General features: G+C 39.5%; 1 protein-coding gene across 1 annotated transcript in view; it reads left to right on the plus strand.

Annotated features, from left to right (window-relative positions):
- Nucleotides 1-9,864: 9,864 nt before the first annotated feature.
- The window catches only part of cbl (Cbl proto-oncogene, E3 ubiquitin protein ligase), a 36,245-nt gene continuing 33,664 nt past the window's right edge, over nucleotides 9,865-12,445 (plus strand). Inside the window, exon 1 of the mRNA XM_079676600.1 lies at nucleotides 9,865-10,801. Coding sequence (XP_079532726.1) covers nucleotides 10,655-10,801 — 147 coding nt within the window. The 5' untranslated portion in view covers nucleotides 9,865-10,654. The remainder of the gene's footprint in view (nucleotides 10,802-12,445) is intronic.

The following is a 12,445-nucleotide window of genomic DNA, read 5'->3' on the forward strand; positions in this document are numbered from 1 at the left end:
TATAAATCACAAATCCAGCAGGGTAAATCAAAACCACCTCTTCAATTTGGTGGTGGCAAAGTCCATAGGGACTTGGCTTGGCAACTGGAAGGTCACCAGTTCAAGTCCCGGCAAGACCAAGTGCTACCGAGGTGTCCCTGAGCAAGGCACCGTTCCCTACACTGCTCCCCAAGCGCCGTACATAATGGCAGCTCGCTGCTCCTAACACTAGGTTGGGTCAAATGCAGAGAAACCGTCTCGTTACTAGTACCTACTATGTAATGACAATAAAAGTAAAAAATAAAATAAAAATGTATCTTCGACACATAACGAAGCCAACTTAAATCCTACAAGGTTCTTATTACAAAGTTCCATCAAACAAAAGAATGAAAGAATGAATTATTAATGATTAGACTAACCATAGAACTTAGATAGTTCATTATCCCCTCTGAGATAAATCTGAAAGTTGAATATATGAATGAAAATGGTCCCAAAAGCTTTAGAAAATAAACCCACCCTCTCAGGTTGCCATTTCTCTACCAACAGAAATAGTTATTATTCCCGGAGAAATAACTTAAATATTTGAGAAACATTTTTTAATTCCTATACAACAAAGATACATGATGAATCCTAATGAGTATCCTACCTACATACAGATGTTCATACTGTATGTGTGGATGTTTATGCTGCATCCTAAGAACATACATCTCAGATCTCACGCATACACAAACTGACGCATATGTGAGTGATCACTGTCACCGTGTTGTAAAATCATTCTGTCATTTGCATTGAGGGCCGTGATTGGTATGCAGTTTTAGGAGCTGAAGATGTGAAATTGTGCTGGATCAACTGCTGACAGAGCTGGAAGGAAGTTTAGCGCAATTGTACTAACTTTAGAGTTTTCTGTGAATTAATGATTCTGAACAATTGGCTGACTGGAATCACAAGTGAGAGGAATTTCTAATCAAGAGACCCCCCCTCCCCTCCCCCACGTTTTTCAATATCAGTCCAATCATTTACTGAAAGTGTTTCAGCACTTCAGATGGCATTTTAATTCAGGTCTGCATTGTGTCTTAACTCCCACGTGTACACATCAGTGTTTGAAACTGCACTGAATCTGCTTTAATTTGGCACCGAACAGAATGACTGGGAGTCACAGAGGAATTATGGTGTCATCTGCTGAAGCACCAATAGTACCAATGTACCTAATCTTCAACTAATGAATGATTAATGCCCCACAGATGGTTTGTACATACAGTATGATCAACATGTTCCACAGTAATGGTCCAATGTGTTGTTGTTTTTTTGTCACAGTAACAAGTTGATTATGTTAATGAGACAGACCTACATGTTTATTGTGTTATAGGGAAACATAATGCCATTTGAACACACATACAGAAAGTCTTCATAGACAGCCAATGGTAGCTTTCTATTTTTCTTTATATTGTATAATAACTTGTTATAGTTTATTTGCCAAGCATATAGAGAAAACTCACATTCCATTACCAGTTTTATAAAAAAAGTTCCTATTCATTTGCTGAATGTCACTAAGAAACTCATGAGAAAGCTCTCGCTTCACCCGATGCTAACTTCTTGAGCACTAAAAACATTTACAGGGGTGCTAAATCAAGCGTAGTTGGAATGAGATTGCCAATTACCTTGAAGGCCTGGAGAGCGGTTGAGTAAGAATTAAAACAGGTCCCACTGAAACACTTGGTGACCTTAGCATCACAGAGCAAACTGGCAGGGTTTGGCTGCTGTATTTTATATCCTTTATTTTGTTATGTTGACATTTTTATTCCATTATAAAGACATTTCTTAAAACAACCTTCCGTTTTGTGGGGTTCTGCTTTTACTCTGATGTATTTGACCTTCTGAGCTATTTAGATCTGCAATGCTAAACAGGGTCTGGGTTCACTTATTATTCCACCAGAAGAAATATTCAGACAGTGCACTTAGTTTGTTGTGACATAATGCGCATGCAGGGAAGCAGTTTGTGGATGTATGGGTTTCTATCTGAGTAAACATGACGATGTTAAGTGAACCAGAAGGAGTTCATGCATTTACCTCTCGTTTATCTCCCATAACTGAGATAATGTCTGCCCACTTGTGGATACCTTGAACAGCTGAGGATTTGTGTGGGTAGGAAGTCTAACGAAGGCTAATGGGTTTAACAACGCACTTATGTGCTTTATACGTTTACCCGCAGTCCATTCATCACTCTAATTTTCAGGTTTATTTCTCTCTCCAAGGGAAAGTCAGTAAACGCACACAACAAACTGCAACTGATTTACAGTTTAATTAATTCCGGCTGCCTCTATCTCCTCTCATCTCCTCTCTGAGAACCTGTCTCGCAATCTTTCCACTGCGGCATTACAGATGACACGTTTTTGCAGTGCGTCACCAACCTGCATGTCACAGTGCATATCCTGAGCACACAAAGTGCCACATAACTCTTACAGGAGTGACACACGCACATAAACACTCACCGCCACCTGTATGTCACTTATGTGTCAAGTTTATTTCTTCATGCTCATGCTTTTCCTTCTGCTCCGGCTCCATAAATTCAGTGCATCTCTTCCCACCACTGCCTGTTGGATTTATGAAGCTCATGATGAGCATGGAGTGCCTCCAGGGGTGTTTGGAAATCTACTTCCCTCTTCAACCTTAACCAGTTGTAGCACAGATTAATATCAATTTCCTTGTTGGTTGTAATTCTGCAAGGATTTGGGAATTAAATTGTACTGAGTCTTATGCAGTTTGTCGCGCTAGCAGATCACATCTTATACACTTGAAGAGTGACTTTCTTATTGGCCCTTTTCTGTTCAAATCAAAGTTTTCCTTGACTTTCTGTTAAAAGATCATACATATTTTCTTAAGCCTACATTCTAGCTCTATGAAACCAAAACATGAAAACCTTGGATGTTTAGAAATGTGGAATAGTTGTGTCTATAACTCGGCATTCAGCATACTTGTATTGCTTTCCAATAACAATTTTCAAATCTTGTCATCACATTTCTTACAACAACTTATTGATGCTCCTCAAAGATTTCCCAAGGTTAACAGTATACATGTATACATATGCCCCATAGCAGCCACCAATGCGCACTGGATACTAACAGAAGGACGTAATAGACTGACAAAGGAAACTATCTATTTAAACTGGTGAACATTTTTAAGTGAGAGCTTTGCTATTGATTTGCTGGCCATTATTGTGAAAGGCTTGTTGTTGTTTTGTGCTAAATAACAAAAGGGATTCAGAGATCAAGGTGAGATGCTGACCGGGCTGTTATACAACCTTTTGTACACTGACAGCTGTTGTTAAACATATTGACCAACCGAAACATCTTGGCATTGTTTGTCTTTCAGAGAAATAAAATGAAGCTTCGTTTATTTTGTGTTTCGTTCCTCACTATTCATTCCTGCCTTGATTGATGGCCCACAGATGGGAAGCATTGATTACCTAGTGTGTGTGTGTGTGTGTGTGTGTGTGTGTGTGTGTGTGTGTGTGTGTGTGTGTGTGTGTGTGTGTGTGTGTGTGTGTGTGTGTGTGTGTGTGTGTGTGTGTGTGTGTGTGTGTGTGTGTGTGTGTGTGTGTGTGTGTGTGTGTGTGTGTGTGTGTGTGTTTAGGTGTATTTTAATGTGTGTGAGTATACTTGTATGGGGTCTCTCTTGCACTGGCCATGTGAAATGACCGTGTGACTCATCAGTTGGAGGTTATGTTGTTGTATCCCAAGAGCTGAACAGACGCAGTGGACAGCCGAGTCAAATTCAAGTGGAAGTGGGGCAGCCGGCACTCATTGTAAGGTATTCATCAGAAAAATGAAAGCGACAACCTTTTATCGATCACTTGGGTCCTGCATGACAAAGCTGCATGAATGCTGTTATGTGAGTGTCTGCACTGAAATACTTTGTTGACCTTGGATTAAGGTTCCGGAGACTCAAGTGTCCAAAGACATCCGTCATTCTCATAATGACTCTAATTCTTTATAAAGAACCATCTGCCTGAAATGCATCGACAACAGCAGGAAAACATTAGCAGGGTTCAGATTGGAAGCACATCATTAATCACAGAGTTTTGATGATGCACATGATTAATGATCAGTTGGTAAACATGTAGATAAAGGGTATACACACCTTAGGCATTTACTTAATACGACTTCTACTTGGCATGGAAAGTACCAAAAGGCATTTACTCAATGTGCTTGAGTACAATTGAATGCTACTTTATTCTACACTACTTTTCAGAGTGAAATATGATACTTTTGTATACATTTATTTAAAAGCTAAAGTGACTACTTTTCTGATTCATGTTTAACATGAAAACATGGACAAGCTCATCCACGTACTTGTAAAAGCCTAAACCATTTTTTTTTACTTTGGGTCCCTTGTGACATTTCAGATGTATATAAACACACTTTCCTTTCTAACCTCTCAGAGAGTTTCATTCAAATAAATAATAAGAGAAAAGGTAAATAAAGGGAACAGCCGAACTTGGTCTTACATTTGTTTCACCCCATTAATCGTCTTGTGGCCCTTTTGAGGGCAACCCTCCCATAATGGAAAGCACTGGATTACAATATCTGTCTTCTCGTACAAATGCTACTTGAACATTGATGCATCCGTTTTAACATACTAAAGTAACATATAATATTACACCAGTCACAGGGTGTATTTTCCTGCAGAACAAGTACTTTTACTTTTGATACTTAATTTTGACTGAACATACTGCTGTACTCAACTCGATTTAAATGTAGAGCTCTGACTTGTAGGCCTATTAATACTTTCAATTAAGAAAATTCGGAATAGTTTTTTCATCACTGGGTATTTTTTTCAATTTCTTTTTCACAAGGGGAATATTCATTAAAGACATACTGCAAATTAAACTCCCCCAATAACAGGTGCGCTATTCTTATCTCATATTTAGCACTTGGGCGACTGCAGTACCCCATTAAACTCTAAATAACAGAAACACAAACTCCCTTAGGACAACAACAACTTGTGGTTTTAGGAGAAAATATTTGGTTCCAGATAAAGGCCTTTTGAGTTTTTGTCTTAATTGGTCGTTAGAGTACAGAATTCTCTTCATCCTAGAGTCAATTATTCGTTACCACACAGTTGAGAGGCTAACAAAACTGCCCTGTGCCATTAAAAAAATGACGCAAACGACAGCCTTGGAAGAAAATCTGTTTATCTGGCTCCCCGCGGGAGAAGTCTGGTTGTATCGATGCTGAGCAGCTAAGTCATAATTCCTGCATACAGTAACTGTTATTCTGCCTCACTTTGGTTTTGTGGTCTACCTAATGTTGAACTTAACTTTTTGTGCTTTATTTTCTGAGGATTTCAGTTTTTTCGTGGGGTTTGGAAGAAAACATTGCAGTCTAATACAGTTTGGCATTTTGGAGAATACTGTGTGACTTTGTGTGGTGAGGTTCACTTATGCTCTGTTGCCTGTCCATATTTGGCCTCTGGCCCATGGATCCAGCATACAATACAACAAATGATACCCACATTCCCATAGTTTCTTAACACTATTGAAAGATCATGTTATTCTTTATGTGTTTGTATAGTGTACTCTCACTTGGTATCATTAATTTCATACCATGTAAGTATAGTCGTCACTTACTTATATTGACATAAAAAAAATATATAAGCATAAGCATATGTAAAACATAAATACCTGTACCATGTATCTACACATAAATTCTCAAAAAACGTCTGGGTGTTTAAATTAATCTTGGTACCGCCTCCTCGACTATAAACAGACATTTGCTACATCTAGTGGTCATCACACAGTATTACAGACACGTTAGGCTCCTGAATGCATGCATATATTTCTCAGCCTGTTTTGTAGTCTGATGGTAAAATATTATATCATAAGAACATCCAACCCAGTGTTAGGAATACTAAATCGTGAATTGCAGATTGATGCTGATGCATAGGACATGTCACTTTCAATTGAACCAAACAGATACAACAATCTGATCAAGTCTAATTGGCAGATGTGTCTCACAGAGAAGAACAGCTGCTTACATTTGTTTTTTTAAATGTGCAGTACATTTAAGTAACATTTAGAGAGAGAGTTCCTTGTATTTTTAGTGAGGGGTTTTCTTTTATCATCCCAAATGTTCCCTTTAAGTCACTCCCTTTTCTAACCTGATATTCCTTTCCGTCTGCACTACCTTTAACTGATTGGGGCTGATGGAGAAGAGGCATAATTCGATTCAGTCTCATTGTGGGAAAGAGAGAAAGAATGATAATTGCATATTCAAATCCTAGTTTGTATAATCACAGGCTGAGCACTCTTAGAGGGCTCCAGGTTATCCACTTATCTTTGAGGATCAGCTGCAGAAAATGTGCCGAAATTGACTGTGCTTAGCCAGTACCTGTAAAATGTCAATAAAGGAAGAATTCTGCTATTTCACTTATTGTCCGTCTGATGTTATATAATGTACCTACGGGTTAGAATAACACTTTAAGGCAGTATTTTAAATCGAGAATGTGCGCGCTTCTTTAAGCAGCTCTACAACAGTCCGGATGGACCAAATTTGACTCAAAATCAACCAGAATGTAACTTCCTGTGCACTATTTTGATATGACTTCCCATTTTACTGATATGTCATTTCTGCTAGCCAAATACCTTCTCACATTGCTTTGTAAAGCAAACAGCAATGTGTATAGGTCTGCAGAGAGATATTCTGTGGCATTGTAAGACAAGAAAGTCACAAAACATTTTAGAGATTGTCTCCCTTTTCTTATGTGGCCAAATACCTGCTTCTGAGCGGTGTCTGGTCTATGGAGGGTTGGATAAATCTGTGTCCAGCATTGTGCTGTCTGTTTATTGGTAAAGTAATTGTATTGGGTACAATGTTATGTTAACCTTAAGGTATTTCAGACAGAGCTATTACTAAGACCCTGGTTGTAAAAAGAAGGGTGCTTCTTCAGCTTCGTGGTGGAACATTGTTCATTATGCTTGGTACAATAAGTATCTCTTTGTTTGACACAGGCTTTCCCTTCTAAAGGAGCTCAAGAAGAAGAACTTGATTAACCCCTGCTGTGCCCTGAAAGCACACATAGGATTGAAGATGTTCTATCTTTGGTGACCTGCTCACACTCCCTTTTGTCTTTTCCTATTTCCTCCTGACATATCACCAGGCAAACAAATGCATACAGGCATTCCATGACCATCACTTTTGAGATGATAACTAACTGTTAATGTCTTGATTTATTCAAGTATAGTCATTACAATTACTTCCTTCAGCTGCCCTCCTTCTCACCCTGGTCAGCTCTGTGTCAATGTTTAACTGGCAACTGAGGTCTAGAATAATACTTGTATCAAAGATGTCTGACTCATTGTATCACATTGTAAGGCTAATGCAGCAATCACCTTACCCGGTTAATTAGACATTTGTTCCTCAATATTGCCCTTACCTTGGCTAACAAGCCCATTATCCTCACTCCCAAATGAATCACACCTTATCTCATGTTATTAAAAAAGTGGCTAATTGTTGATTCATGCCCCGTACAGTATGTGCAGTACCAGAGTGGACGTCCCTGGGGTCCTGTCTCTTGTGCTGCAGGTTCTGCTACATGTCTCTGTGCTCCTCATATCAATTCTCTTACACTGGCCCTTTAGACTCACACTGTAGGGCTGTGGTAATCACACACATAAATGCATGAATGTACACACTAGTGGTCAATTTATTTTAGAGAAACAAAATACTCATATTTCAGTTATTTTTCCATATTTTACCGAACTAAACAATAGCTTTTTTAGTGAAACATGCTCAAATATCCATTTAGCGGTTAAGAGATGTAGAGGGTGGTAGACAAGACACTGGTGGGTCATGTATTCAGATCATTACACTTCCTGCTCCCTTATCCAGAGCAAAGGTCCTGCATTCAAACTCTTAAAGGTCCCCAATTATACTGTTTTTTATCAGTATATTATAGGTCTCAGATATATACAAAACATGTCTCTGAAGTGTTTGGCTCGAAATACCAAACAGTTGCATTGTAGTATGCCATAATCCCCTCTGTTTCAGCCCTGTTTTAAAAGGGCTGATTCTCTGTCTTTTACTTTAGATGAAAATAAGGTGTCACTCCCAACGCCCCTCTGCGAGATATTTGGTTAAAAAGAACACAATGGTGCTCTAAGAGGAGATTCAGGTGATAAGGGGGGGGGGGGGCATACCTTGGTTGGTTATTGGCTAATGGTTAAACAAGCCAGAAAATCGTTATGACATCATAAAGTGGCCAAAATCTGATCAGCTCATTTTCAGACAGGTTTTTATATACAGTAAATGGATCAGGACAAAAAGTGTGCTAATCTTTTTTCCTGAAACTTTGAGAATCTCTTTACACAGAGGGGACACATGTATGTATAAAATACATGAAAAAGTGGATTTTGCATAATATGGTGACCTTTAAAATAAAAAGTAAAGTATATATACGTTTTGTCCACACAATATTATCAAGTAAAGCCCTGATGCAGACAGATGGTTCCTTGACTTGACCAAATTACCTGATTATAATCACAGAATCAACAAATATGAGGGACTGCGGATGGAAAGTAGCCTATACTGTAGATCAAAGCTAAATCCGGCATATTTACGCTTGGCACATTTATTGTTTTAAGTGTTCATTAATGTGCAATGTCCCTACCAAATAAACGAATAAAAAAAAAAGCCTTTTAATTGATCATTAAAAAAGCCATGTATTGTATAGAAAATTAATAAGAAAAAATAATATTTCCCTTACATTTAGTTTAGAAATAGAATGGATAACATCTAAATGTCAAGTTTCTAAAGAACAGGTAGCCTGCCTCAAAATCATGCTAACACAAGGCACAAGACTACTTACATGCTGCACTTACAACCACCATTAGAAACCTTATACAAAGTGAAGCTACTGAAAGTAAGGAATAATTACACCATCTAATGAATATAGTTTAGAAAATCATTATTTTTCTCTAATGAAATTCTGGGCCTCGCAAAATGGAAATATCAGTCAGTGCCTGTAAGATGACTACTAAACTGAGTGAATGTAGATATATTTGTCAGAAGATAATTCATCATTGATTCATTGATCAAGTCGTGTATTAAGCAAACGGCTCAAATCTGCTGCATTCAGTGGAGAGGATTTTCAGTTTTCCTCTTGTGAATTCACTATCTTTTAATTTTGGACTGGGCTCTGAAAAAACACTCCCATTGTCTGAAATCGATTAAATGAAAATAAATCTACAAATGATTTGATGATGTCAACTAATGATGAGTTGCAGGTTTTGAAGATGGTATATTTAAAACAACAAAGTGAGAGTATGGAATTCGCATCTTTGGTATTACGCAAGATACGTTTTCCCCTTGACGTAGCCTATTATACAGAAAAAATTAATTAAAAATATATATTATTGGGCTATAGTTGGTTTGACCTTACTACAAGCAAACACATGAGCAAAATCACTTTTCTCCTCGATTATCCTGTGTGGTCTTTTTTAGTTTTTTAATTGGAGGCAAACTTGCATGCTGTGAGGCAGCGTGTGTTTGGACCTTTAAGAACATAACATATACACTAACTGTACACAGGGATGAGTCTCTGTTGCTTGGCACTGGTTGCTGAGTGAGTTGCCATGGCACTATGTCCAGTTTGATTGATAGTCGGTTGACTTTAATAACAGCCAATCAAACTTGACTGGGGCACCGATGCATTTTGAGCTCATTCACACAGGGCTTGTAATTGGATCCTTACTTTTGGTGAGACAAGTCAAAGCGTCCTTTGTTGTTAAGGGTGACCACGGGGGGAATTCAGGACTGCATCCCTTTTACGTTTTATGAATGCAACACAGGCAGAGGCGCGCATCCGACTACATTCATGGCTCGTGAACGCGCACAGGGAAGGCGTGGAGTTTGGGTTTAGAGGGGGGCGAACGGAAGGGGACGTACAGGAAAGGAACAGGGCCGCACATACACGTCACGGGAGGAAACAAAAAACACTGGGACATGTTTGATTCACACAATTATTTATTCACCCCTGTTCTAGTGTATGTCCGTGAAGATTTCGCAGTTTCAAGCGCAACTTCCTCCCTTCAGGCATCGGTGAGTGCTCTCTGTCGTCAGCCCGCAGGGGAGGGCTGACAGTGTCATACAGCCACTGAACTTCCCGTCAAGACACGGTACAGGCGAAAATATCTGCTTCTGCTGCTGACAACAAAAGGGGAACGACATCGGGGGAACGACATCGGGGGCTGTCAAGAGGAGAGGACACACTCCAGTCGAGAAGTCTTCTGGGCAGAGAAACGGTGCCATTGTCCTCCAGCTGAGGCTGAACAGAGTCAGGTCTGGTGCTCTGCTAATTAGCCTGCGTGGGTCCCTGCAGAGACCGAGCAGCTAGCTGCAGCACAGAGCACAGGGTGTGAGTGACTCTTTGAGCCATAATCGGGACATTTATCTGACAAACTGATGCTAGGGTTACTGATGGGAGCCTTTATTAAATAGTCATCCCTCCCTCCCTATACCCCCCGTCGGACCCTGGCTCGGATTCGCCTCTCGGGCGCTGTCCTCGTCGGGGGGTGTCGATTCACCATAGCCCGGTCCAGCTGACTCCACGGTCCGGTCCCTCTGACCCTTGCCCTGCCTCGCCTTTCTGCCGCTCTGGCCGACCCTACCCGAGCCCAAACATGGCAGGGAACCTGAAGAAAGGAGGGGGGCTCATCGGATTGATGAAGGATGCCTTCCAGCCCCACCATCACCACCTCCACTCCCATCACCAGCCCGGGGCCGTAGACAAAAAGACGGTGGAGAAATGCTGGAAACTAATGGACAAGGTAAGTTAATGGTCAACGTTAACTAGCCTTTAACGTTAGCTAGCCCATTTGATGGCTAGTGATGCTAGCTAACCGCAGCTAACTAGCGATAAGCTAGCTAATGTTCGCCTGGTGCAGGTCTGGCGTTGCTAACGTTCATGTTACCTAGTCAGCTGAGAGAAGACAGTGTTAGCTAATTTTCTAACTTAAACTGTATTCATGTATACCATATGTGCCAGGCTACCTCACACTAGAGTAAAACAAAGATACTTTTTTTAAGGCAGTTTAACATTAACGTTAGCCCACAGACAGAACAAGGGTTTCTTTAGCACATCTGTTTGCTACTGCTGTGCCAATCTGTGGTAAATCACGTTGTTTCATATCATGTTTGGCCAAGTTTCAATAATGATACGGTGTATCTTATACATTAACATACACGGAAGAGTTTGCCTGGAGGAATTGAATTTAGCTCATTTATCACAGTGGGCTGAAATGACAGGGTCTGCTATCACAGAAACTGTGTTCGTGTAACTTAAACTGTTGCTGAAATGTTTGCAACTGTCAGCCTTTAGAAACTGTAACAAAGAACTGAGAAATAGGAAAGTAAATGTGTCCATTTAACTAGGCCAATTATACTCTTTCAAAGAGGAGACTCGTTTCACAGTTAACTTCTCGGAAAAAAAAGTCTGTAGCAGTTTGACCCCCAGTTTCCTGTGAGATTCACACAGCGATATAAGAGTGAATAGGAAGACAAGACACTCTTTTGTGTTCCCTCTTCCTCTTTGAGGCCGTAGTTTAGAGCTCTGATGTTAAGAGACCAGGTCCTTTTACAAAGCTACAATAAATAAACCACATTCCAGTTTATTTTTGATAACTGGACAGCTAACCTTACATCAGTTGAACTACCTGCACAGGCAGCTTTTGCTGTTTTTAAAATATGTATGGGGATAATTAACCATATAACACCAAAAATCAAACCCAGTGAAAGAGTTGAGGGCAACATAAGTTATGTGAAAAAATATCAGTATTTTATCTTTTGAAAAGGCTATGAGACCAAAAGTATTTTTACTCTACCAGATTGTTAAAAATAGCAGCGGAAATAACATTGAGCTTGGTCTGAAGGAAAACCACAGCCGAGCATATATCGTAGATCAACACCTGCAGAATAATAATTCAGTCACTCTCTGAAAACCCCTCCTCCATAGGATTTAGTTGTATCAAAAGCATAGGGCATAGTTCTTTATAGAGTCTTCTACACACGGTACTAAAAGTTATAACAGTCTTTAACTATTTAATCGTTGTGTTGCTTTTGAGTTAAACACTTCATCTGTGATGCCAGGATCAAAATGTGTTGTTCATTTAGCTTCTTCATTAATTTTAAGCCTATATGAAACTTTTTACAGCATTACAAGTTTAACCATTAGTTGTTGTATTGCAATCTCTGCATTTGCATTGCTATATGCTTAAGGCTAGTTAGTAGAGATGAAGAAAGCCGTACAAGTACATATTGGTAATAATACGTTTGGCTTTGACCAAAAGGATATCCACCAGTCATTTTCAGGTCATATGTTACTCAAAGATAAGATGCATATTGTGATATAACATTTGTGGCATAGTAGAGCTTTGTGACACACATTTGGAGCGTTCCATATATTTATAGAAGTT

The sequence above is a fragment of the Notothenia rossii genome, assembly GCF_949606895.1.
Source record: "Notothenia rossii genome assembly, chromosome: 4".
NCBI classification, from domain to species: Eukaryota; Metazoa; Chordata; class Actinopteri; order Perciformes; family Nototheniidae; genus Notothenia; species Notothenia rossii.